Raw genomic sequence first — 27,980 nt, forward strand, 5'->3', positions numbered from 1 at the left:
GCCCTTATGCAGAAATTTCCCCTTGTGGCATTTCAAGACTGTGTTTAAAAACTCACATTATACCACAACGTTTGCTCTGAATTCTCAAATCTGATTGGTCAGAAGTTCATTCATTCATTTTCTATGATTCAATAACAAGGTTCAGACTAATGCACTGGTTTTAATATCGTTTCCGTAGCAAACGGAGTTGAAACGTTTTACTTCAAACGTATAATTATCGATATGGTGAAGTTTTATGGACGGCGTCTCCAGTGTCGGCGCTCTGTAACGGTCGGCAAGATTTCAGGACAGGAGTTTACTTTTTTTTATTAGTTTCTTTCTAACACGAAGGGCTGTGACGAGCTATCGTTGTCGTATTAACTTTTAAACAAAATGTACGAGTGTGAGTTTAGATCAGCTAGATCGTTCAAAAAGACATTCGCATCGTGACCGTTCCATGTTTTTATCTGTAACTATTAACGAATGTTAAATAACTCAATAATAAAAAAAATATTAATTGGCAACTAATTAAGTCCTAATCGCCGAATGGTTGTGGTATAAGAGGAATAAAAGGTGGATATTGGGAAATGGTGGGTAAAAGTCACATTATTACTTTATTACATCATTATTATACAAACAAGGATTATTTTCCTGTAAACCCCCCCCCAAGTGTTTTATTCCTTACAAACATGGTATAAAAAAAACACAATTCAACCAGACCATGCAAATGCCATTTAAGCTTTATTGTGATATCTGATAACTTTACAATACAGTGAAAAACAGACGTGTGACATCTCACTAGGACAGGATGCAAAGCAATGAAATTAATTAAAAAGGAAAAAAAAGAAAAGAAAAAAAAGCATATGCCTTAATTAAACCAGGCACGACATAATATAGCCTTTATAAATACAACATGCTTCAGACCTTATAGTATAACAGTCCTAAGAAAAATGTCTTCAAACTTCCAGCTGTTTCCTCTGCATTACTGCGATGCTTCAAAACTAAAGGTTAGAAACCAGTGTCACTAACAGAGGCAAAGCGAAGGGGAAGAAATAAGGGACTTTAAAATCTGTCTCAACAACCAAACAACAAAAGAAAGATCAAACAATACTAAGCTGATGATTCAGGAAAAAAAAGAAAGAAAAAGAAATAAGAATACAATTGAAAAACTTTTTTTTTTTTGGTTTGAGTTTTCAGCAGGCCACATTTACGGTTGCGTTCTGACGGTAGTGACACTGGTCTCGCTCGTCTTCGGCTTGTTTCGCTTCTGAAACTTTAGAAAGCTTTGTCGGGTTTGTTTGTTTGTTTTGTTTTGAGAATCAGGTCTTGTGAACGTTTCTGCGAGTGAATCCAGCTCACCGCTGAGCATGATGCTAAACCAGGACCAGCAGACCGGCTCGTACTGAGAGAACAAGTCTTTAGATTCCAAATAAATAGCCTCCGTTATCGTCGACGAGCGACGAGACGACGGACAAAACAAAAAAAATGACGTAACAGAAGCCGGGATGTGGGAGAGCTGGATGAATAAAAAAAAAAAAAAAAAAAGAATCAAACTTACTTCTGAATGAAAGAAGAGGGAAGAAAAATAAAAGGCAAAAAATAAAAACAACAAAACTGACATTCGCTCATTCTGTCTCACGAACATACAGAAAGCTAGAGGTACAGTGAACAAAAGTGCTTCAAGTCAGGGAAGTAGAGGAACTAACCCAGTAGAAATATGTATGTATGTATGTGTATATATGTATATATAATATATATAAAACCTTAAATATGTTACTTTATGTACAAAATCTGAGACAGGGACAATATCTTGTCTGTAACTCTGTTTTCAAGTAGGATCTCTATGACTATTCCCGTTTGCATTGACTTCGGCTGATTAAAACGAAAGGCCATGTGACCTGACTGACCTTGTTGGCGATAAATGTGAGAAAACTGAGGGGGTTTTGCCACTGATTCGACTCCTAAAAAAAACTCGGCTTACTCAATAATCTTTCGGTTTATATTTGATAGAAATCTACGTTATACTTCGTGCGCCCTGCTTGCTACTGGAAGAAAGCCCGCCCCTTCCCGTTACGACGAAGAGCCCGCCCCCCTGTCTATGCTCGCGATCCCCACCTCGTAATACAAGTGCTAACTGCATCCGCTATGACTAGAAAAAAATATCGGATCGTATAAGGTTTCTGAGTATAGTTTTAAGTGGATAAAAATTTATGAGGTTTTTTTTTTTTTGACCCATGTAGAGCCACGAGGGAAATCAGTCATCCTGGAGTCATGCACTGCACAACAGGAACGGGAGAAATTACTACTTTTTTTTTTTTGTCCTTTTGAAGAGGCACAAGGTTCATGCAGCTTAGAGGCAAAGATGTGGAGGAGGACAAGAGACACACACACACACAGCTAAAGTGCAGGAGGTATAAAGTGAAAGCTCCGGATTGCATTTGTTTAATAGCAGCATTTTTTGCAACACGTCGTCTTCGGGTTTTTTTCTTTTTTTCTTTTCTGCTTCTTATCCATGTTCTTGATCAAATTGGCCAAATTCCTAGTGTTTCTGCAGTTATGGTTTAATTTGCCAACTTGTGAAACAGAAGCAAAAGGTAAGCAGCAGACTGTCTAGTTGTTTAAAAACAGGAGAAAGAAAGAAAGAAAGAAAGAAAGAAAGAAAGAAAGAAAGAAAGAAAGAAAGAAAGAAAGAAAAGAGGGAGATGATCATGCCAGCAATCACCTGACCCTGAAGTTCATCCAAGGCTACAAACATCCATGAAAACCTGGACTTGAAAGTTCAGTGTGTTTTTTTTTTGTTGCCTCTAAACCCATGAACAAGGCCTCTGCAAAGTGCAAACAAAATAACTGCATTCAAGTAAAACGCACACGCTCTCGCTGACGCGTGCGTGCGTGTCTGAATGTATGCGTGAGTGTGTGCAATCACGTGATTGGGAAAAACTATGCCATGATTCTGATGTACGATGGAGAAGAGGTGAGGAAGAGGAAGAGGTTCTGTGGATCACAGACGCTAGGTGCAGTTTTCCCCGGCTGTCCAGTGCGCTTCAGACAGCATTTAAAAACAAAACTAAAACACAATTCACTTAAAGTACTGATGCAAACATGGAGCCTGCCACAAATGCCACCTCAACACTAAAAGCAACACTGTTTTTGTATGATCATGCCTAAAGCACCAATTACAGCTAAAGACAGGGGACAAACTGTACCGGAAGGGCGCACAAATATTATAATTGCACAGTGAAGTTATCTGAGGAAGAGAGAAAGACAAACAGGGGGTGGCGGGAGGGAGAAAATATCAAGAAAATCTCTCTCACGTACGAGAGATATTAGGGATGTATCATAAATACAAAAGATCACTGCAAAGCATCAAACCCCGCCCTCAAACCCACACTGGTCCAATAGGATCTTTCATACTGCTACATAAGCCACACCCCTTTCTAGAAATCTCGTTTAAAACGTTTCACGTCGTCCTGTCTGATCCCGCCACGCTCACGAAACCCCTCCCCCCCCAGCCCAACACAGAAAAGAGCATGCTCAGTGAAAAACTGTCTCTGGGCGTAATGCTAACCAGTAACATCAGTCCATTAGAAAGGATTCCTACATGAAACACACACAAACACACACATACACACCGGTCATCATTCGCTTTTGCAAACAGGGTGAAAATGAAAAGAAGAAAGAGTCTTCTGGATACTGTAAACTGCTCACGACCTGCAGCAACACAGACACCAGTTAGAGAGATGGAGTAAATCCTCGAGTGGTTGATCGTCTACATCTTGGAGGACAGTCGAGTGCAGATGGAGAAGTGAGATCTGGTGGTTTCCACCCTTCTGCTGGTCCCCGTCCCTCCATCGCGGCACTCCTTTTGAGATTCAGAACACTGGCGCGGGAGTCTGAATGTGCGCTGAATGAAAGCATGGTGGTGGTAGAATGGTAGAGTGTGTGTGGAGTTGGTGTGCGTGTGTGTGTGTGTGTGCGCATGTCACTCTGTTAAGTCCGCTACGGGGCGGCCCGAAAGGTCACTGAGCAGAAAGAGAACTGATGAACGGGTCACTCCCAGCCGTTGTCCTTGATCATGTGCGCCAGCTCGATGATGAACTTTCCCTCTTTGTATTTCTGACTGCTCTCGAAAGCGTGCTCCTGAGAGAGAGAAAGAGTGAGAGAGAGAGAGAGAGAGACAGAGAGAGCTAAGAGAGAGATTTAATAAGCAAATTCATGACGATGTATTAAATATATTAAACAATCATTTTCATTTCAGTCTTAGCCTTCAGCGCAAAATTGGCGATCCGTTAACGACGAGCACAAAAACGCTCGGTATAAAATCAACGTTACAAGGTTAGCAAGGCTAGCTTCAAAGATAACATGGACTGACAAAAAAAGAAAAACAAACAAACAAATAAATAAACTCCTGCAATGAAGTCCCAGTTTCAGCTTAGCACTGTTTATGCCGTGACTATGCAGAGATCATGTTGTATATAAAAAAGTTAAAGTGGAGTTAAAGCTCAAATCCGATTGGTCAAAATGGTTGACTAAATTTCAGCACCTCAGAAACGTAATTCTCGGTTCATTTCTATGGCGACAACGGGTTATAGATGCCTCGCATCCTTTAAAATAGTTTTCCATAAGAAGACATTTATTCTGCGTTTCGGAAGGAGTCTGCGGTGTCGGTGCTTTCTAACAACTTATAATAATTCAATGTAATAATATTCATTAACGAATTAAGTGATCTCGGGAACATCACAAGACGATTTAGACACTTTAGGATGTAGTGTTAGAGCCAAACAACAAACTCTGAGGTGATTAGAAGCTGATTATCTTTGTAAGACAACGAGAAACGATTAGCGTATGACCCCCAGACTCCTGATCCGACCGAAGCTCATCTGGTGCCACCGGACACTGATTTATATTCCACCGCCACAGCGACGCAGATGGTCGACATTCTATTTCTAAAAATTCTCAGAAAATTATCACGTGACCTGTGGAGTTGCCTACAGGACGCGAGACTCGCACGTTCCCTCGTCTGAGCGTGGTGCCGTCTTCCGCCCTGCGCTCGCACCTTGGTGCTCCGCTCCGCTATTCTCCGTCTGTGTTTTTTCTTTCGCGGTTTTGCCGTGTTTGTAAGAAAGAAAACAAAACTACACAATCCGGTTACAGATGGTGTACTTGATGGTGTCTTTGACTGTACCCCATTATCGTGCAGTGGGAGGATTTGGAAAGTGCCTGTCTTACTAATCCATCAGCCTTTAGTACATGGTCCAACTCCGAAACAAGATATCGGGGATATAAATAAATGAACACGCATGCAGGGATCAGATGAACCTACTCACACCTCGGTACACTCGAGACAACTGCACAGTGACACCATGTCAATACAGTTACTGACTGAAGAGACTTTATAAATAAATAAATAAAATAAAATAAATATATATTTGAATTTATATATAATATCACACAATTTCCCTCCCACACCCTGAACTCAGGCGATCTGCCAGGACGTGTCTGATCTTTAGTGCATTTCTTCGGGTTTAACGCAAAAGCTACGCAACTCACCGTTCAAAAAACAACAATGAGTAAAATGAGTGAAGAATATCAAGGGGGAAAAATAATTAATTAATTAATTAAAAACAAACAAAACACACAATCCCTTCGGTCCAAAGAAGCAGGTGTGAATTTTTTTTTAATGAAGGTCATAAACACTTTTGTGTTTGTAATACAGAGCGAACTCTAGGCCTGGGATTGTCCTTAATGTTTTGCCCGAGCTGAAAGGATTTATTTTTTCCCTCTGAACCAATTTTAAGAATGTTTTTTTTTTTATATATATATACCAGGAAAAAAGGATTCTGGGAACTCGGCTGACAGAATTGAGGAAAAACCAGAATAGAAACGTACGTATTTCCAGCCCAGAGTGGTTTTACAATTTTCACAGTAGATATCTGCCACGGCGTGTAAACCTGTCAGGAGAACCCTCTCCTCTGCTGGACCACAGCCCACATTCACCCTGAGAGAGAAAGACAGAGAGAGAGAGAGAGAGGGAGGATTAATTCATCTGTCGATAGCACGATGTTCAGCGTGTTGCACTGATCCTTTACCAAAAGCCGGGTTAAACCAGGAACAGATGTGATTCTGAAGATTACGGCTCGTGTTGTTTACTAGAGTTAGCGGTTAGCGAGAGTACGAGAAGTGAGAAGTGTCTCCCGAACGTTTAAATCTCTCTGCTTTATTTGTTCTGGCTTACATTAGGAGAAAAATTGTTTATTATTGTAAAGCAGTAAGAGAGTTAGCAAACCTCCGAAAATGTACAAACTCTCCTGTCAGGTTCAGTGTGAAAAACCAAGGCACCAGTTACCAGCAGCTGCAATGCCATAAATACTGTTTCTAAATTAGATTTTTGCAGAGGTTTGGGCTTAGCAACCATACACACACACAACACACACACATACACACACACAACGGAATCTGCTTGGAATAAGCAATTTTCCTTATATATTCCCTCTCCCAGATATCACGCTTTGTTGGCCCTAAGCTATGGGCTCAGCGTGACGCGTGTTGACATGCAACCGTTCAGCCTCGGAAGTTTGAACCCAACACCTTTTTTAATGTGCTACTGAATTTTTATTGTCCCACAGCTGGATAACGCTGTCTAGACCTGCTGAGTAGATCAAGGACAGGTTTCAGGAGCAGGTGTAAATGTTGATGGAAGAGGAAGTGGGTTTAATAAAATAAAAAAAAACAACCAAACAAAAAAAACTCACACTGAGTTGAAGAGGTAGGCTCGTCCTTGACTGCCTTGGAATGACTGCAAGGAGAGAGAGAGAGAGAGAGAGAGAGAGAGAGAGAGAGAGAGAGAGAGAGAGAGAGAGAGAGATTTTTTTTTAATTGGATTTAAAAGCTATATTAGATTGCATTAGATTATTAGTTTACTACTTCAGCAACTTGTTCATGATAATGAAGAGCTTCGGTCGATGTTCACATCAAACATTAGAATAAAAAAAAAAAAGAAATGTGACGATATTTAGTTTGAGTGATTGAGAATTTGCTGATCAGCAGATGTTCACAGAATGGTGTGAAAAACCAAATCAGACAGAGGAGTCTGAGCGGTGAGGAAGGCCGCAGTAACGTGTCTCTGTGCGGTCGTGGTGAGCAGAAAAGCATCTCCGATAACACGTCAAACCTTGAGGCGGATGAGCTATACAACAGCAGAGGACCACACATGAGGTTTAACTGCATCAGCCGAGAAGTGGAGTCACACACACACACACACACACACACACACACACACACACACACACACGCACGCACACGCACAGCCTTTCTATTAACCATGGATACTCGCTGCATGTTCTGTACGAGGCTTGTACTCAGTGTACTCTGACAGCGCTGGAGTCACAACACAGTGGAGAAAACGGAGCCTCTGTATAAATATTTAATTAGAATTTTAATACATAATAAATTAAAATAAAACTTTAGAAAACGCATGTTTTGACACTATTGTTAGTTTAACTGACAAAAGGTTAGATGGGGAATGTTGAAGTGTGGATCTTTTTGTCTGGGAATATGGAGGTATAAAAATTTAAACATTGAAGCATTTGAACATCCAAGCTTGTTTTGACAGCCTCAGGGTGCGCATGCACGCAAACACACACACACACAAACACATATATACACACACACACACACACACGTTCTGGCTTCCACATTAAAAGTGATGAGTGGCAAACAGTTGTGCAGCAGAACAGATCATTATTGTGTGTAAAACAAAAGACAGCACATTTGAATTAAAGTTTGTGTTCACTTTATGTATTGCTGTGTTTATGTTAAAGTGTGTGTGTGTCTGTGAGAGAGAGAGAGAGAGAGAGAGAGAGAGAGAGAGAGAGAGAGAGAGAGAGAGAGAGAGAGGAGGAGTGTTTTTTTCATGGTAAGACTAACTAAACTGTGACTGCCAAGATGTGGAATTGAGCCAACATGTGCATTTCATCAATTCATAATGTTTGTGTGCGTGTGCGTGCGTGTGTGTGTGTGTGTGTGACCATGAAACAGCCATTTGTATAGAACTTCCCATTATTATAGTGTACAATTATATTGGTCTGTAGATCAGAGTGTGAGTCTACAGCCACGAGAGAGTGAGCGAGTCTACAGCCGCGAGAGAGTGAGCGAGTCTACAGCCGCGAGAGAGTGAGCGAGTCTACAGCCGCGAGAGAGTGAGCGAGTCTACAGCCGCGAGAGAGTGAGCGAGTCTACAGCCGCGAGAGAGTGAGCGAGTCTACAGCCGCGAGAGAGTGAGCGAGTCTACAGCCGCGAGAGAGTGAGCGAGTCTACAGACGCGAGAGAGTGAGCGAGTCTACAGTCACGAGAGAGTGAGCGAGTCTACAGACACGAGAGAGTGAGCGAGTCTACAGTCACGAGAGTGTGAGCGAGTCTACAGCCGCGAGAGAGTGAGCGAGTCTACAGCCGCGAGAGAGTGAGCGAGTCTACAGACGCGAGAGAGTGAGCGAGTCTACAGACGCGAGAGAGTGAGCGAGTCTACAGTCACGAGAGAGTGAGCGAGTCTACAGACACGAGAGAGTGAGCGAGTCTACAGTCACGAGAGTGTGAGCGAGTCTACAGCCGCGAGAGGTTGAGCGAGTCTACAGTCACGAGAGAGTGAGCGAGTCTACAGACGCGAGAGAGTGAGCGAGTCTACAGACGCGAGAGAGTGAGCGAGTCTACAGTCACGAGAGAGTGAGCGAGTCTACAGTCACGAGAGAGTGAGCGAGTCTACAGTCACGAGAGAGTGAGCGAGTCTACAGTCACGAGAGAGTGAGCGAGTCTACAGCCGCGAGAGAGTGAGCGAGTCTACAGCCACGAGAGAGTGAGCGAGTCTACAGACACGAGAGAGTGAGCGAGTCTACAGACGCGAGAGAGTGAGCGAGTCTACAGACGCGAGAGAGTGAGCGAGTCTACAACCACGAGAGAGTGAGCGAGTCTACAGTCACGAGAGAGTGAGCGAGTCTACAGTCACGAGAGAGTGAGCGAGTCTACAGTCACGAGAGAGTGAGCGAGTCTACAGACACGAGAGAGTGAGTCTACAGTCACGAGAGAGTGAGCGAGTCTACAGTCACGAGAGAGTGAGCGAGTCTACAGCCGCGAGAGAGTGAGTCTACAGAAACAGCTTTCTAAACCTCATCATTAAAACAATCATAAATCAGTGAGTCCCAAACTGACCTGGCGAGCACGCTGGCCTTGCTTTTCCACTGGGCATCTGTGTGTGTGTGTGTGTGTGTGTGTGCGCGTGTGAAGAGTTCTCCAAGACGTTCACATGCTCTCTGAAAAAGCATCAGGCTGCTTTAGTTTCTCTCTGTGCTTTAGGACACAGATCAGGAAGAGTTTCTGTGCATCAACAGTTGTACATCATCACTAGTGTCACTGCTGCAAGGACAAACACGTTCACATGTCCACTGCTCAACAGCTACAAGATATTATACACCATACACACACGAGCAATACTAACACACACACACACACACACACTCGCGCTCTCTCTCTCGGTGTCTCGCTCTGTGTCTTCCTCTGTGTATCGGTCTCCCTCGGTGTCTCGCTCTGTGTCTTCCTCCGTGTATCGCTCTCCCTCGGTGTCTCGCTCTGTGTCTTCCTCCGTGTATCGCTCTCCCTCGGTGTCTCGCTCTGTGTCTTCCTCCGCGTATCGCTCTCCCTCGGTGTCTCGCTCTGTGTCTTCCTCTGTGTATCGCTCTCCCTCCCGCTTTCTCTTGGTCTCCCGCTTTCTCTCGGTCTCCCGCTTTCTCTCGGTCTCCCGCTTTCTCTCGGTCCCCTACTGTGTCGCACTCGCTCTGTGTCTCAGCTCATGTATGTGGAAGAGGGCAGACAGACATGTTTACTGAGTGTGTTGCGCTGCCCTGTGATGTTCTGTATCCTAAACAACATGTGCTAGCCTCCTCCTGCTCCGGTTGTGAGCTCTGAGATGACCAGAGCTCGGAAATTGTGTCGCAAAGTCTGAACAGTTAGTGTTTCTGCTCCGTCACGTTCCTGCTGCATATAAACAAAGGACTGATTTTCCTTTATGCAAAAATTATTCCCTGCATATCATTACCCTGTGAATACTAATGAAATAATGAAAACGTTTCAGTGTAACAGTGAAAAACTATTCCAACCTGACTAGATTTTTCTGACCCTGAAATGATCTCTTCCTCCAGCACCGAAAAGCTAAAATCAATTGGCAGAAAAACATCTCAAAAGACTTTGAGGTCAAAAGGTCTGCTCCATTTGGAAAAGGAGGCAACGGAAATTTTTTAATGTAATACACCTTACAGGCAGCAGAGGGCCCTAAAATAACAAACCGCTCCTTTAAAGCAAAAAAAAAATATATTGTTTGGCACTGCAAGCATTTCCTGTGCACTCTTAAAAAAAAAAAAAAGAAACCACCCTAATACTTTAATAGCATTACATTTAATATGGACTAGAACAAACATGCCCTATTTATTTAGGCACCGCTAGTTTAATCCTTAGGTTTTATGATGTAGCCAAAATATCATTGATAAATAGTTCTGATAAAACGAAATAAAATAATTTTTAAAAAAAAACAGAACAAAGCATGCCTCAGGTGTCTGGACATCATACTGAAACGTCGCATTCGCTGCTATGGGGAATCTACAGACTGGAGTAAATAGCCAAAGACAAAACAAAAAGTAAGATCTGCAAGTTCTTTGGCGCACGTTACTCTGAAAATGGGTGAGGATTCGTTGTTTCTAGGTTGCATGTGTGCCTCGTCCTCGCTGCTGCAGCTCTAGGTGTCAGTGCATGGAGCTGTAAGCCTGAGCGATTTTGTGAGACAGTTGACGTCTGTGTTGAGACACAGGCTGTGAATCAGCTTTACTTTTTCCGCTGCTGATGACCTGGAGAAAGTCCTGCAGGCTTAGTGAACATTAATGAAGCTAGCCACTCCTTCAGTCTGCCTGAACACGTGTCTCTCTCTCTCTCTCTCTCTCTCTCTCTCTCTCTCACACACACACACACACACACACACACCTGCACACTGTTTCAGTAAAAAGTGCACGTTATAAAGAAAGTGATTGAGTCAATTGCTTTCTTCAGAAGAACACAAAATATCAATGTGACAGGAAGCAAAACTTCTGTGTGAATTATTTAATAAAACAGGTCTTGTGCAAATCAACCGTGCAAGAGTTACATAAAAAAGCATGTGATTAAACTTTAGCCAAAGGCATTACAGACACCACTTCTTTACTATTCAATACCAGGTCACATTTTACCTTTATAATCTAAGGATCGAATGTACAAGGAAGTGTACAGAGGAGGTGTTATTTCTGCCCTGGTAGAATCTGTATGACTGCTTCAAGCTGTGAAGTCTGCACGAACGTCTCGCTGTTGTGTTTGTAGACTTTACCGCTGCATTTATGTCGACAGGCTGGAAGACTGAAGAAACATGATATTGAACCGATGTCGCGATGCACTTTTATTAGCATCACAGACAACATCACATCGGTGCTTATTGCTACATCAGTGGACATTGAAATGTGTTTGTGCAATTTGATTCCACTTTCTTTTTCTCATTAAAGGGTCGATGAATTATTGAGCATGAACAATCTTTAATTAAATAATTGTTTTTTATTTTGTGTGTTTGGACTATTTTCATACATTATGTGTCCTTTATATACACTCTAATAATAATAATAATAATAATAATAATAATAATAATAATAATAATAATAATAATAAGCAGAACAGGAAGTTACAAAGTCATTTACAAAGTTGCAAGGTACTGCATTTTCTTCATCTGTAAAATGACAAGTTTCAGTTTTGTTTGTTTGTTGGTTTAAGAGAGAGAGAGAGAGAGAGGGAGAGAGACAAAAGACAGAGAGAGAGAGTCAGGGGAGTGAGAGGGAGAGAGAGACACAGAGAGAGAGAGAGAGAGAGAGACAGACAGGGAGAGAGAGAGAGAGAGACAGGGGAGTGAGAGAGAGACAGGAGAGAGAGAGAGAGAGAGAGAGAGGAGAGAGAGAGACAGAGAGAAAACTTTACCTTAGAAAACTTATAGAAGAAGATCACTCATGGTTGTTTTTTAACCCGTTAATGCAGAGTGTCTGCCATGAACACATTGTTACTATAGTAACGGTAGATTTTCGAACTCTGTGTTATTTTGATAAGGATGATCGTTATAAATATGGCTCCATTTTTTTTCGTCTATTATAAAATCAGTATAACTAAACATCTTACGGCATACTGCATATGGTAAAAAGGTCCTCGAGTAATGTCCTGCAATATGGTATTATTTCCATTTCCCTACCAAGCTGGTACTGGAAGACATGATTGCAGGGCATTTTCTGGCTGCCAGGTTTCTAACAAGATTGACAACCGTTGCTAGAGCAAAAACATAGAGCATGACTAAGGGCCTTTTTACACCTGGTCACTTCATGCGTTTTCTTGGGGGGGGGGGGGGGGGGGTATCGCTGACTTCTTGTTCAGGTGTAAATGTGGTACGTGCGGAGGTGATCGAGGCTCGAGCTGGTTAACCATCCTTCTGACAGATTAGTGAAAGGATAACCTTTTTCTCCAGTGTAATGCTCTTTGTGTTTAACTGAAGTGTGTTTATAAGGTAATCATTAGCTTGCAGCACAAAAGAGGCACAGATGCGGAGAGCCGATTCACTGCGGGACTTCCACTGTAGAATGATTGCGGTTTGAAGTAACTATGCCACCTCTGTGATGTATTTAGAAAGTAATGCGTGCTACGAGCGCTTCAAAAGCCTTTAAACAGAAACACAAGTCAGGATATTTTCCTAAAGAAGTTAAACAAGCCCTAGATTCTTAGTGGGTTTTTTTTTTTTTTGTCCCTAAACTGTCAGGCAAGATCAAAAAGCTGAAATTCTTTCTGAGATTTCGGGACATCTGACAAAATCACGATAACGATGATGATGATGATGATGATTAAGATGATGGAGTCTTTGCCCGGTCGAGGTTGGCTTGTTGCTGCACAATCGGCTCATTCTTTTTTTTTCCTTCAGCCCCAGCACGTCTCTGGGAACAGAAAACTCAAACCAGTCGGTCTCTCCCCCGGCTCCTGGCGCTGAAGTAACCCGAGATCCATTTGCGTTGTCGAAATCGGCACAAGTGGGTCATTTACTGTTTCTATCACAGGCACCTGGTCCTCGGAGGACCTGCAGTCAATGATGGGTTTTGTCCCGGGGCTTTTCAATCAGAGTCTGATTGCGGGTGCAGTTTAGAGGTACAAGCCTCCAGCACATAAATAGAGGTGAATAATCTGTTAAGAGCAATGGAGCAGAAAGACGAGAGCGGCTTTCCAGTAACAGGATTTTCTCGAGGTAGCTCTAAACAAACGTCTGCATAATAGCAGGTCAAACTTCACCCTTGAAAGAGAGAGGCTCAGGCTTTTCGCATCGGTGTCGACTGATTTCCATAACCTCGCACACCGCTTAGGAACACGGTGTAATTTCTTCTGCATCCCATCGCCTCACTTAGCAGGATCTCGGAGTGGAAAAGGGGGCGGAGCTTATATAATAAAGGCTGACATAACGGGTGTCCGTTCTTATCTGCAAAGGGCTGGTGTGGGTGCAGGTTTCCATTAAATCCAAGCAGAAGACACACCTGAGTATATTATTAGCTAAGGTCAGCTGGTTAACCAGGTGTGGCTCCTGCTTGATTTGAATGAGTACCTGCACCCGCAAAGACCGGTCACCCCTGTTATATAACATTTCACTTGCCTGACGTAATGCTTCCCATGTGACACTAGCACTAAGTAAACATTACGTGAAGCTAGTTAGCTAGCTTGACTCGATCAAAATAAAACCACAGCCAGCCAGGAGAATAAAAAACATAAAATTACGTCTTTAAAACCATGTGCCAAATAGCTTGCAAATGCTGTTCAAATCTCCCAACTGAACACATTTCCATCTGTATTACAAGAGATTTGTCCTCGTTCATCACTAATTCTGCTCATAAAAAAAAACGACACCCAGGAGACAGCTCAATCCCTCCATGCTCTGTCTGAGAGACGGCGAGGTTAGAAGGCTCCTGCCTGATGATGCCTGAGTGCAAACATTTCACAACGGATGCCTCTCCAGAAATCCTCCATGAGATCCCATGTTTTCTTTGGCTACACTAAGGATAGCTAATCCTCTTTTGAATGCTGGTCCGATTCTTGGCAGTCGTCCTCGGTCCAAAAAGTGTTGCCTCGATGAGTAGATGGGAAGGAATATGCAAAGTTGGTTAAAGCTGCGGTGTTCCTAGACGCGTCGTAAGGCTGTATTTCCAAAGACAACTTTCCAAAGAAAACGGTCCATTTCCACTCCATAGTCTAAACACAGCTAGTTTGTGTTTATTTCTCAAAAAGCTACTGAAGAAGCACAAGTTTCAATTGAGTGAGTGATGGAGGAGCTTAGTGTTTAGCAGAGGGCTCTAAATATTACAAACCACTGCTTTAAATAATAAAAAAAACCCAAAATAACACGTTTGAACTATCGACACTGATACACTTAAATAATGACTAAATGTTATAGTCTGCTGAGCTAGCTAGCCAGTTAGATGAACAGATTTTGTTGGGTTTTGTACCAATCGTACCAATAAAAACTAGCACAGCTGTGACCGGTGGGATTAGAGCGGATAGTCTTGAGATTTCATATCCTTTGGGTTTAAGATTGCTTGCTTTTAGATGCTTGTCGGTTTATGCTGTTTGTTTAAAGAGAACTGTTTAACTCAATCTTCTTGGTGTCTGCTTACATTTTGATGATAGAAAACAGTACATTCGTCTATACGTGGAAGCTCTTTAACCTGAACAGAGTTTTAGGCACAAACTAGATATAAATGTGCCGGGCTCACAATACCATCTTCCCAAAGTAGAGACGTAATCAGCTAATGGATTAGAGAGAGAGAGAGAGAGAGAGAGAGAGAGAGAGAGGGAAAGAGAGAAGACAAGAGAACCCTGTGCTATAATTACATTTCCACGTAGAGCAAGTGGAGTTTGTAAAGCTTCTCGAGGGCTGAAAGTGTTACTGCATTAGTTTAGACAGAAATGCTGACTGAGGATTCCTCTGAGGTCAAGACCCACCTCCTCATTTGACTGAACTGGTCCTGGTTTATAGACTGACCTCAGAGACTTGGACATTATTTCCTCAACCGATCATCCTACATAAAGTACCAGTCAAAACGAATACATCTGATCTGATCATTTTGTTTCGCTGGGACACCGTTGAGTGTCTTACTTATCATCCACTAATATGAGCTAATGAAGGTCTGGGACATGGATTCATGCAGATGTATAAATTCAGTTTTTACACACTGGGATGTGGTGAGAAGGTTGTTGACAAGAAAATCCCAGGAGACAGGAAGACAAAAACCCTGAACTTTACCACAAAAACACAATGACATACTGGTAGATGACACAAAGAATCCATTTCAGGGGTGTTTCATGGCCAGAGAGTTCGGAGTGAGCACTGTATAAAAATACCACATTCCCACCTGCTGTATTTCTGTCGGCTCATCAGATCAAGCCATTTAAATCATAGGTCAAGGTAGGAACGTTAGCACAGAGAGAAATAACCCGCTAACAAAAGCAAACGTCTTTTCCTCCTCAGAGAACAGCCTCTCTATAGTCTGACTGTTGCCTTAGGTGAAAACGCAGCAAATGTTTCTAGATGTATGATAATCTTGTATTTCCAACGATGCCTTGGTAAAACGTCTTTTTCCTTTAACGCAACTTAAGATGCCCAATTACGTGACTGGGGAGGAGCTTATCAGCGTTTCCATAGAAACTGCAGTTCACTTTACAGACATTAAAGGAAACTAAATTCAGAGAAGTGCTTTTTCTCGCACGCAGACATTATTGCGTCGGATCGGACTGTTGCTTTAGGTGAAAATAAGGTGTCTCCCATATTGCGGTGATAATAAATATAATGTCAATGTCACGACTAAATCGTAAACAACGGCACCGCTGAGTGCTTTCGACGAACTAGTGCCTTAGCGATCAAATTTAAATAAATCACAAATCAAATAGAAAACATTTTATAGTAATAGATTGCATTCTAAATGTTTTTCACTCAAGCACTTTTCAAACAAAAGGTTTTTTTTACACAGTGCTTTAATTCAAAAAAATAACTTAGAGAGTACTGCAAGCATGAACGCTCTCAAAGGCCAGTCTCATTCCTCCTTTAACGCTCGCAGTTCCGTCCTTTATACCTTCATACCGAGTCCATTTCACTTAATAAAAGATCCTTTCTGGTGAAGTAGTATTTAAATGGAATTGAGTTCAGTGGAGCTGGGTGTGCTTTGCATAACCAGAATGTCAACATGCATCTATTAGCGCTAAATACCAGCTGATTTAGCATGAAGCGTGATGTTTATAGTGGAGCTAATGTTGCCCTGGGTGGATTTACTTCACTTGCATATGGTTTGTTTAGCTTTATGCAGGCTTAACTTGTTCTCAACACTGTTCTTGTCATAAGAGATGTTAGTACAGATTTACTTGCAGGCTTTTTGCTTTGGGTGGAGCTACGATTGTTTGGGTCGAGCAGACCGCGGTGTGCTTTGGGAAACTCGGGTTATGTGACTGGGTTTAAAAATAGTCTCAACCCCAAGGTATCTCGAAACAAATTAGCCAAGGATGGTGACATAACTTCATTCCGTTCTTTAATAACAGACTGGAAATACAAGTTCGGCTGGACAAAAATGTTTACTGCGTGTTCAGCAGTTTCAGAATTGCGCCTTACAGTAGCTGAGGAACTGTTTCCTCAACTTCTCAAGGTTAAAATATGTGCAATAGCCTGACTGCGGAAACAGGAAACTGCTTTGCAAACTCTGTAGTACTTTCGCTCTTGATTTGTTCCGTTCTAAAATGCGAAAACATTTTTAGAACTAACAAGTGATCTTTTTTCGTGACTGTAAACATGGCGTATATCATCGTATCGGCCGCTGAAATGAAGAAGAGCTAGAAACAAGACAGCCTAGGAACAAGCAAGCAAACAAAGCCCATCAAAGAGACCTATTCAAGCTACTCTTAGAGGAGCGTCTGGCACGATGCATGCTGGGATTGCAATCATGTCCGCCTGCAGCATTATCGGCTTAGGTGTTTCCAGCGCTGATGAACTCGGGGTCCTAATCAGCAAAAACACAGGATGTAGAACGGTTGCTTTGATGTGTGTTTATTACAAACAACGAAACCCGTTGGGGTGGATTAACCTCAGAACCTATTATAGAGATTGTATGGAGTCAGTATGGTAGATTAGTGCTGTGTATTGTCTAGAGAGTATAGTGACATTATACTGTATTACATCTAGTGTTGCCCACAAGGTGTTGATTAATACGATACTATTATGCGGCTACCAAATCGATCAACGTAAAAAATGCTGGAAATTCGCAAGTTGACTTTCAGTATGATGCAGTACGAGTGCTTGGAAGAGCTCGCTTGTCTGACTGTGACACAGCCTGGTTAATGGGCGATCCAAAGAAAGCAAGGGGTGCCAATATTTTAATCCTCATGCTGATGTAATTAATGTTGAGTGCAAAAATAATGCTTTAGTGAGCATGTAGAGCACTATGTATTGTCGACACACCTACAGGTAATAGGCCCGTAAACGGCTAGAAAATGCTTAATATTGAACTGTATTTATAAAGTAAATAGATTCTGATGTCGCGGTTTGGTTTTTACTAACTTGTCTAAAAAAGTACAAGTTTTTTTTTGTTGTTTATTGAATCGTTTTTACGGTTGGAGATTCCTCTTCAAATACTTAAAATGTCTGTCGTTAATTAGATGAGTGTTAAAGTACACGTGTTCAGGAATTATGCCAGGCATGTTATTGTTGTAGTAAGCATAGAAATAGTACCATTGAGTGTTTGTACATGTTCATAAAGATGCACATGGTGTAGGTGCGTGTCTACCAAAACCCGTTTGCTCACCTTTGAGATGAGCTCATCGTGGTTGGCCAGGTGTGCTCGGCAGTGGATGCAGCTGTATGTGCGGTGGCAGTTGGGCAGGTAGGCCTGGAAGGTTTTCGACTTGGTCATCTTCACCATCTCACAGTCGTGGTTCTCCTCGCTGGGCTCGTCTGCGCTGGCGCTGGATGAGTTGCAGCTCTGCTGAACTTGCTGACAGAAGAAACACTGGAAGATGCAAGCAAAAGCCGTCGTTGTTGTGGAGTGGGTGTGTGGCACGCTCCACACAAACACCACGGGAGAAAAAAACAACCTTGGAAGAGTAACAAGAGAGGGAGAGAGAGAAAGAGCAGGGAAAAAACAACAACATTATTGATCACTCAAAAGGACTACAGGGTTAAAGGCTAATCTTTCCCCCAGGCACAAATACAATATATTAAATATTTAAAATAAATTGGTAACACATTCATGCATTTATGGAATGTTAGCTGTGAAACTACCTGCTTTGAATCAAAACATCAATAAAAAAAAAGCTACTTTTTCCTCTAACGGTATGTTTGAATACATTTTTGCCCTCTAGCAAATGCCACATGTTTTATCCTCTAACTCAAATCCTTGTTTAGACACGTTACAGAGGGAGTGACCTGTCTAACGTGCCGGGGAGACCGAGCTGATCCTCTCGGTAATGCAGAGGGACGACCAGCTTTATTCATAATAAACACACAACCCGAACGCCGACCACCTGCATCCAAAGCTTCAACAGGTGATGCATTAAAGGTCAGTTAGAATGAGACACCTAGGTGTTAATCAGACATACTAACCCTGCAAACTATCATGTTTATTATAAATCACCTTATGAGACATGCGCCGCTTCTAGTTGGCAAACAGGTGATACCAATGTTTTAAATCCTCTATATCTAGTGACTTTTTTTTAGCAGACTGTCCCACACTCTACATGATGCTACACGGCTGATGGTTAGACGAGCTGAGAAAGCAGAAGCGGTTGAATCACCACCCCTGTCTAGAGCATGACCGGGTTATGCTTGAACGAGTTGATGTTCCCAAGATTTACTCACTGATCAGCGCTGTTCCCATCAGCCAATCAGCATTGATCATCTGATCGGCATTGTTTGTCGCACTCAGGCATGTTCTAACCCTAACTAAACAAGTTATTCCATCCATAACCTTTCCTTTGTGATCCGTTCCCAATTATTCGCCTGAGACGTTTGCATGTGGTGCCGTAACCCGAAGACTTGTTCTATTTATAAGAAATAAATCGACATGTATGATGTCATTCGTTCTGATAAAACTATTGGCGGATTTGCAATCGTTACAACCCGGAGTCCTTAGTCTTATAGTTTTGCGAACAGTCGTAAAGAGTAACAGAACAGGCGGAGGATTGAATGAGAGACCATTGGTGACATTTTAAAACACATATTCACTCCTTTCCTGGAACGCAGCGATCACGGCCTGTCGCCCGTTTCCTTTTATAGCTGTGAGTCAGCTTCTCTTAACTTGTTTGCCCTGGCAAGATGCTCATGTTCTGATTGTTGGCGTAAACTGGCTGACCTGGGAAGCCAAATTCCTAAAATATTACATTATGTGGGTTGAATAATTCCATTCATGGCTCTCATCCTGGCAGACAATGAAAAAATAAATAAATAAATAAATAAATAACAGGAAAATGTTACAGCTCTGCGTTAATGGACGGCTCCAATAACACCGTGCAAAAGAATAACAAAGGCGCTTCCGGAACAGAACAGGAAGTCTGGCTACTGCCGTGCAGAAAAACATGCGCACGAGCGCGCGAGGATCTTGAGCGAGCGCGCGGATTCGCGCGTGCCACGAGAAGTGGAAGAAAACGTAAACGCAAACAAAAACAAACACCGTGAAAAGACAATGAAACTGACGCGACGGTACAGAAGTGAGCTTACAAGCACAAGTTCGATTAGCCAGGAACGTGAATCGATATGAAAGGATGTGTGTTGTGAATTATAGTTATAAGGGTTGTGCGGCTCCGTGATTTGGTCACGTTTGGTGTCAACATTTTTTTTTGTTTTTTTTTTTGCTTTTTTAGACAAAAGGACGTCGTTAAAATCTTCTAGTTTAGAGTTAAACACGTCATCGCCGTCCGTTGGAGGAACAAAGAGCGTTCATGGAGTGCGCGCGCGAGCTAACCTCCAAATCTCCAGATTCGACTCCGGATTTTTAGGGGATTCGACTCCGACTTCAGGTGTTTCAAGGAGTCGGTTACAAGAGTCAATTTATTCCATATGCAAACAGTACGGCGTATTGCTGAATCAATATGTCGATTAAATAACAAAAAACGTGCCACTGGAGCGTTCCTGTTCTTTTGTGATGAGTTAATTAGCAAGGCAAGTTCATTTTAAAAGGCTAAATGGTTTTATGTAATAAAACGTCACCTTTTCACTGTTTATGTTTATGATTGATGCCTGGTTGGAAATCCGACACCGTTTTCCAAATAAAAGTACTATCCTGATAGTGTTTGTATTGTATAGGCGACTAAATAATACTTTTTTTCCACTGATTGAGCAAGAATCGAATCGCTGTTAAAGAATCGACTCGACTGTCAGGCTTCAGTCTCGATGCCTGTGAGATGAGAATCGACTCTGACAATCACCAGCTCAAGGAAGCGTGCTGAGGGATAAAAGCTTAATCAGTCGGATTATGAGTGTTTAAGTATAAAAAAAAGGAATATCTTCTTTGCCAAAGGCCTCGAATAGGTTGTACAGTACAACAACAGCAATCCAAGTCCCCATTTGTTTTCCTGTTACTTTTTCAGCACAAACTTCCTCTCTGTAACCTTCATCTTTGTCTTCCTTGGTTTGCATGTGCGTATAATAATAATAACAATAATAACAACAACAGTTACACGCGTGACAACGTGTTTAAAGCAAACGTAAACGGAATGAAACGGTGACAGAAAATAGGATGTCAGCAGAAAAACATCTTTTAGGGGTAACAAAGGAAAAGCTCCAGTGAGCACGAGGATGCAAAACAAAGGGCTGGTTTAACCATGAACAGGAGGAAGATCAGAGCAACACTTCTCATCTCTGGATGTGTGTTTCTGTACATGATCACACGTTTTATATTGTTTTTGTCCTGTGCTCCACATTCACACACATCTCACACTTCCTCTTCTCTCAGAGCAAACCGACAAGGAAGGTTGTTGTCATTGCAGCAATATTCACTCTTAAACCGGTAAAAATCAACTGCTGTTAAAAAAAAACCACCAACAACAGTATGCTGATTTGAATCGAAAACGTATAGAAAACTCTTCACTCACCACCTCCTTGGATGTCCTCAGTGAAAAGCTCTGGCATGAAAACTAAACTGTTGATTTGGGTCTGATTTGTTTTCTCCAACAGCACACTGAAGCTTGCTGCTGTTGTGTGATTGTCTGGCCTCAGTTTGGTTGAATCCTGAGCCGTGTTGTGTATCAGCTGCTGTATTCATGTCACTGCTTTGTTGCTCTCTTTGTGTTTGTGATAGACTAGCTGCTTTGTGCCCACGACGTCAGCAGGAGGCGGGACCGTAAAAATGATTGACACATACGGTGTCCAGTGACAAGAGAGGGGGCGGGGCCGCGCAGGGCAGAAGAACCCGGATGTGTAAATAAAAACACGGTGCAAGGTGGCGTTTTCTATTAAACAGAAATGTAACGTTGACCGACGTTGATAGATCGATAAATAGTCCAGTTTCTAGGTTTCTTCCGTATGCCTTGTACGTTATGGGTTTTAAACATGCTAGTTTACAAACCTGTGTGAAAGTCATGGAATTAAAAATGATTTTGGAACAAATGTGATATTCTGTTATCAAGGTAAAATACAGACCATGAAATCAGCATCCCTGATCACACTGTTTTGCATTCATGACCTTCTTTAAAAGGAAGAAAAATGGATGTAGAAAACACAAATAGATAGACAGACAGACAGACAGACAGACAGAGACAGACAGACAGATACATACTGTAGATAAACAGATAGTCAGACAGACAGAGAGACAGACAGACATACCGATAGATAGACAGACAGACATACCGATAGATAGACAGACAGACAGACAGACAGACATAGATAGATAGATAGATAGATAGATAGATAGATAGATAGATAGATAGATAGATAGATAGATAGATAGATAGAGACAGGCAGACAGATTGACAGATAAACAAACAGACTGATAGATAGATAGATAGATAGATAGATAGATAGATAGATAGATAGATAGATAGATAGATAGATAGATAGACAGACAGACAGACAGATAGATATTCTATTGGTCTCCAATTAAAAGATGAATGCTCGCATAATTACCATGTTATAAATAGTACAAAAGTCAGCATGAGCAAACAAGGCATACACTATCAATGAACAGTACACAGTGTATCCATTTACTTTAAAAGTGAATTAAATTTACAACATAACAGCACCTCCAGTGTTCCACTCCCGAGGATACAGTTGCATTGTTTGAAGCTTGAAGAACAAAATGTACCTGTAGGCTTCTGGCACTTTGTTTTCGTATGTGTAGCATCAAAGACAACCTTGTCCCATCTTATAAATATTCAAATATTGATCTTTAACACTAAACACAACTCTGACTGTCACTTCTGATTGCTACAGGCTGCTGATGAACGGTCACGATGCTGAATAAACAGCAAGGTGTTTCCAAAATCCATTCATCCATGCATAATGGCCCCATCATCCTTATGCGTCAAGGAGCATCTGCTATGCCTAATAAATAATAACCGAAAGGACGATGGTCTAAAAATAAAAGACAGTCAATAAAAGTGTAGAATATTCTGGTTGGGAATGAAAAGGCTGCCTAAATTTCAAAGAGCTTTACATTAGATCATCATTTGTGTAGGATGTCATTTATGATTGAGAAATAAATCATAAACAGCTTCCTTTTATTTATCACTTACACAGTAGCAAGGCTGATCAGTGATGATCAGCTATATAAGGAAGCTCTGAGGTATGATGTCATTTGTTTTCACTCTGCGTCTCCCTTCAATAACACACTTTCTCTTATTCCAATGAACCATAGCGGATAGATAGATAGATAGATAGATAGATAGATAGATAGATAGATGCATTATAAACTTCATATTAAATAATACTCATGTAAACAGTGTGTGACCTTCACTCATGCACTTGTAGACATTATAACAGATCATATACATTAAGAGATGTGTTTATTAGCCTACTGTAGGTTAATATTTAATGCAATATTAAAATTTTAATGTAGATATAATATGATATATGATACCTTTTTGTTGCAGGAAGTGGATGGGTTTTTTTTTCTCATTCAGCAGCACTGATGTCCCACTGACGGATGCTTTGTTTTTTTTTTCTTTGTTTTTTTCTTCAGTGTTTATTCATATTTCTTCCCTCTGCGGATTTTTACACGATGGATGAACGACGTGTTTTGTCAATAACGAGCTCCACTCGAACTTGCATTAAAACCAGCAGTGTTTTTCATTCTGCGTAAACATGCACCACTGAGCATTATGCCCGGATTTCCATGAAACACTGCAACCAAACGGAGGCATAACTTATTCATAGCCCGTTAAAACACTAAAACTGTTTATCTCTTAAAAAAAAAAAAAAAAAAAACACAATGGAACAGAATAGTTGTTATTTACACTGCACGTGCACGTCGGTTCATTCAAAACAAAAACAAAACGCTGGTTTAAATTATTTTACAATTCCTCACGCTTGACTACGATGCTCGATTGTGTCTGCGCTCATTCACACGACTGACTCGGGTTTATTTCTGGACGTTTGTTTTGATACCAACCGCAGCGAACGTGTTGAGAAGGGGAAAAAAAAATAAAAACGCCATTGACGCCATGACCTGCCGCTGTCTTGGCAACCAATCAGAACTACACCAACCGTCTTTCAACCAATCACCTACTTGTACTGTGTCTCCAGTACACGAACCAATCAGCGCCGAGTTTCGACTCCGCTCGCAACACCTCCGTGTTATTAGTTGCCAAGCTCGCTCCCGTGCATAGGCACGTGTCGCCGCCGCAGCGGGAGCGCGCAGCGGGCTCGCGTCATCGAGACACGTGGAAGAGGTAAACAATTTGCCCGCGCGCATATCAGGGAAAGAGGATATGTTTACACGTGGTGGAGAAAACACTGGGCCGAGCAGGTTGATGATCTACATGAACTCGGGTCCGAATTTCCATATAATAATTTGTGTTTACAAAAAAAGTGGTGGTATGGTTGGTGTGGGTGGTGTCAGTCGTAGAGCAACACGTGAAAACGACCTGAAATTTAATACACTTTCTGAATCAAATAAGAATTAAAGTAAAAAATAAAATAAATAATAATAATAATAATTAAATTATATTTATAAATATATAAATTATAATTTAATTATATATATTGAATTAAAGTTAAACTACTACTACTACTACTACTACTACTAATAATAATAATAATAATAATAATTATTATTATTAGTGTAACTTTCATTCTTAGTCTTTGATTCAGAAAGTACATTTAATAATAATAATAACACCAATAACAATAGTTATTGTTATTGTTGTTACTATTATTATAACTTTAATTCTTAGTTTTATTTGATTCAGAAAGTGAATTAAATAATAATAATAATAATTCTTCTTCTTATTATTATTATTATTGGTGTAACTTTAATTCTTTGTATGTAATGTAGAATGAATAAAATATAAATATAAAATAAAACATTATAAATTCTATTAAAATTTAAAAAATTAACAATTTTATCCTTAGACCTTAAATGATCACCACTACTACTAATGCAGCTACATATAATAATAATAATAATAATAATAATAATAATAATAATAATAAAATTTATTTTTATTTGTCTGAGGATAAAATGTACAAGTAACTTTTTTAATTAAACGAGTTAAATAAGTATAAGTACTAAAATAACTAAAAAAGTTCATCACTAACTGGTTTGTTAACTAAAACCACAACCGCCTCTGAGCAACATATCCGCGTTCCTCTGTCTCCCTCTGCCGAGATAATGCGGTAATGCAGGACAACACAAACCTCTGTAACCTCGAAACGAGAACGAGTCTCACCACGTTTTTAACTGCAGTGCAGATTTAGGAACATATTACAACATTAGCTTTAATGCTATATTTTGCAACTGAGAAACAACCTACCGTTCCTTGTGATAATGCACACTGACTAAGGATTTTAATCTTGTACCATTCAGACTGCACTGATGATCATGATCAGCTGCTTAGAGCTGAACTGTTCGCTTTTTTCTATATGACCATGATGTCTAGTCTAAAAACATCATTTATTGTTTTTAATTTTAGTGATTTATTATTATTATTATTATTATTACTATTACTACTACTAGTAGTAAAAAATGTTGACTTCTGCATAAATCAAATTAAAAGAATAATTTTGAAAAGAAAAGCTTGGAATTGGATTTATTTCATTTATTTATTTATTGGGAACTGTAAATTTACATTTTCTTTGACATATATCTTTGATATTAATCTTTTCTCTTAATCTTTCCCTCATGTCAGTCCATCTAGAGTGCATCATTGAGACATTCCCTTAACACTGTATTGTGTTTATATATATATAATATATATAAATAATTGATATTTCTTTACTCCTCTGATCTGTAGATTACTAACGTTACTAACAAAGCTCAGCCATAAGCACGCAAGTTATTCTTTTACAATCGTACTTGGGCTACATAACCAGTACCAACTATGTGTATATTAATCTACTCCAATGCTATGAAAGAGATTTTCTTCTTGGTTTCATGTCTCTGACTCACCTGTGCTACCAGGCAGCAGCTTGTCGTTGAACTTGAATCTCATTTCTAATCTGCCAGTGTTGTTTCCATCTGTCGCCAAGAGCAACAGGCGCCCATGGCAACAAGGCCTTAACGAGCAAATTAGCTTATAGGGCCATTGTATGACATCATGCATCTTTATTCTGGAGCAGGAGACATACAGCTTTAGGAAGAAGACCTCAGGTCATGTGACGTGAAATAATGAAGTCACAACAAGGCGAAATAGGATACAGTGTTTATTCTGGTGTGTTCAGGTTACATGACTTGGCAGATGCTAAATTACCTGATAATAGTAGTAATTAAAAAAGAAGTTTGTCTGTTCAAAGACAAACCTGTAATCTGTAATGACTTGTTTTCTTCAAGGTGCAATAGAGTTTAATATTCAATTCTAACGTTTCCCCGAACGATTATATCAACACCCCCCAGTGAAGGCGAGAGCTGAGGGAGAGGCAGAGAAACATTAATCCTGTAAAGTGAAATCCACAACAAAAGTCTTCCGTTGTTTAGAACATTACTTACAGAAGAGTAATACATGGATACAATTCTGTAACAAGATTAATAACCACTAGAAACATGACATTTAGTTTACAATAAAAAAGAAAACAAAACAACAAAATTGCACAAAACATCCAAAGAAAAAAAAAAAGAAAAGAAAAAAAAAAAAAAAAACATCAAGAAGTCCCCCAAAAAACAGAGCGACGGATCAACTCGAGGCGGAAATAAAAGCCTTGTTTGTAATTAATTAATACCTTTCCAAACTCAATCACAAAAATCACAAAAGCTCTGGATTTAAAATGACAAATCAGAGTTAAGATAGATTATTTGTTGATTTTTTTATTTTTTTTTGCTTTTCATTGTTTTTTTTTAAATATATGAATTCAAGAATAGGTATACCGCAAAAATGAAAGAAAGAAAGAAAGAAAGAAAGAAAAAATAAATCACAACTGATCCCCGACAAAACGAAGCTGCACGATAATAAACCGTTATTTATAATGAGTAAAGGCACACAGAACAGACAGGCTGCACATGGACTTGGCTGAAGCTATCTTACAGGGTTTTGCAGTGCTTTTCAGGAACTGAAAAGAAAGAAAAAGAAAGAAAGAAAGAAAAAAAAGAAAGAAAGAAAAGACCAAAGACAGCCCGTTTTCTCTGCTCCAAAAACGAACAACGTCCTCTTTAGCACCCGACACTGGGTCAAGCCACGAGAACAAAGTGAACCAAAAGAGCAATGTGTTTCTCGTTCTATATTGGTGTCTGTTTGTAGGTTTTTAATGGATAAGTGCTTGCTTGCTCTTTAAGGTACACGCCGTTAGCTCTGCGGCGAAGCAGACTGACTGATTTAAAGCGAGAAAGCGCTGCTTTTGTTTGGCACAGAGTAAAAACGTGAGGTTTCCTGTGTAGTGAACATGGCGTGGCGTCTTTCTCCGTCTTCACCTGACTGAGCTTCTTAAAAATCTACTCTCTATTCTTAAAAGGTTGAAAAAAAAAATAAAATAAAATAAAGAACCAACACAACCTAACACCAACGGAATAAGAAAAGATTGTGGGAATAGAAGATCAATAACAACCGAAAAAAAGACCTGAGAGTCCCGATGCGGAATCCCCAGCAGTGTGGCACCTCCATGTTCTTTGTATAGAAAGCTTTTTTTTTCCTCTTTTTTTTTTTTTTTTTTAACAGTCATGCAAGGACACAGTCTTATTGAGAGAAGGCAAGAGAGACAGAGAGAGGGCAGACACACTGGAAAAGGAAAGCAAGAAGAGCCATGAAGATATACGAGAGAAAAATACGACGAGGCACTGTACTTTTTAGCTCATGTTTCTGTAATAAGCTTTTCTTTCTGATATTAATGTGGCGAAATATAGCCACAAATTTCCCCTTGTGAATATTTGACTTTATATCCCTCCACCCCAGATAGCCCTGTGCTTGCTTTGACATAATTCAGAGCTCATCTTTCACACCTCTAAACTAAATGGCCCAAAAAAAGATGCCCAAAACCTGCTTTTCTTTGGTGCTCGAGCTCGTTTTATGTATTTTTCCCCCAAACAGCGACCGATCTGGAACATTTATGGAAGGTGTACGTTTTTCTAAATCTATAATACAATATTCCATTAAAAAAAATTATATCATTATTTAAGGGGCACGTGGCATATTAGGAACAGACGTTAATTAAAAGCCTTGCACATACAGCACCGTGGCAAACTGAGCTGTTTTTTTTTTTTTTCCCCCTCTTCTTCTTCTTACAAATTTGGCCTCGACTTAAAAATGGCTTTACG

At 40.5% G+C, this 27,980-nt stretch overlaps 2 protein-coding genes and 1 long non-coding RNA gene across 7 annotated transcripts in view; 1 reads left to right on the top strand and 2 right to left on the bottom strand.

The window, feature by feature from the left end:
- Window positions 1-701: 701 nt before the first annotated feature.
- On the bottom strand, window positions 702-23,763 carry ypel1 (yippee-like 1). 4 transcript variants are annotated; one of them, XM_027162796.2, is made up of 5 exons: window positions 23,160-23,763; window positions 17,895-18,183; window positions 6,732-6,775; window positions 5,869-5,977; window positions 702-4,119 (listed from the first exon to the last, which is right to left on the bottom strand). In XM_027162796.2, exons 2-5 carry the CDS (start codon window positions 18,009-18,011, stop codon window positions 4,030-4,032), a joined length of 360 nt encoding a protein of 119 aa, XP_027018597.1. In that variant the 5' UTR covers window positions 18,012-18,183; window positions 23,160-23,763; the 3' UTR covers window positions 702-4,029. The 4 variants fall into 4 exon arrangements, 3 of the variants coding, with proteins under 3 accessions (XP_027018597.1, XP_027018596.1, XP_047674187.1); XM_027162795.2 differs by lacking the exon at window positions 23,160-23,763 and adding an exon at window positions 21,178-21,539; XM_047818231.1 differs by lacking the exon at window positions 23,160-23,763 and adding an exon at window positions 18,947-20,323.
- Window positions 18,180-18,948, top strand: LOC125145450. Its single transcript, XR_007143831.1, has 3 exons — window positions 18,180-18,421; window positions 18,494-18,647; window positions 18,806-18,948. It is a non-coding gene; the product is annotated as an uncharacterized LOC125145450 (long non-coding RNA).
- A 2,166-nt stretch (window positions 23,764-25,929) lies between the features above and the next one.
- The window catches only part of mapk1 (mitogen-activated protein kinase 1), a 21,479-nt gene continuing 19,428 nt past the window's right edge, over window positions 25,930-27,980 (bottom strand). For both annotated transcript variants that reach the window (XM_027162841.2, XM_027162842.2), the window contains exon 8: window positions 25,930-27,980. This exon is cut by the window's right edge and continues 593 nt beyond it. The gene's annotated coding sequence lies outside the window, so the exon portion shown is untranslated.

Source organism: Tachysurus fulvidraco, chromosome 9 (genome assembly GCF_022655615.1).
Source record: "Tachysurus fulvidraco isolate hzauxx_2018 chromosome 9, HZAU_PFXX_2.0, whole genome shotgun sequence".
NCBI lineage: Eukaryota > Metazoa > Chordata > Actinopteri > Siluriformes > Bagridae > Tachysurus > Tachysurus fulvidraco.

What these genes read in the sequence shown, in the direction of transcription:
- ypel1 (XM_027162796.2), bottom strand. Translation starts at nt 18,011, where the DNA reads ATGGTGAAGATGACCAAGTCGAAAACCTTCCAGGCCTACCTGCCCAAC. An exon ending in ACGATGAGCTCATCTCAAAG is followed by an intron (nt 6,776 to 17,894) that starts GTGAGCAAACGG and finishes CTCTCCTTGCAG; the next exon opens with TCATTCCAAGGCAGTCAAGG. An exon ending in CCACTCTGGGCTGGAAATAC is followed by an intron (nt 4,120 to 5,868) that starts GTACGTTTCTAT and finishes TCTCTCTCTCAG; the next exon opens with GAGCACGCTTTCGAGAGCAG.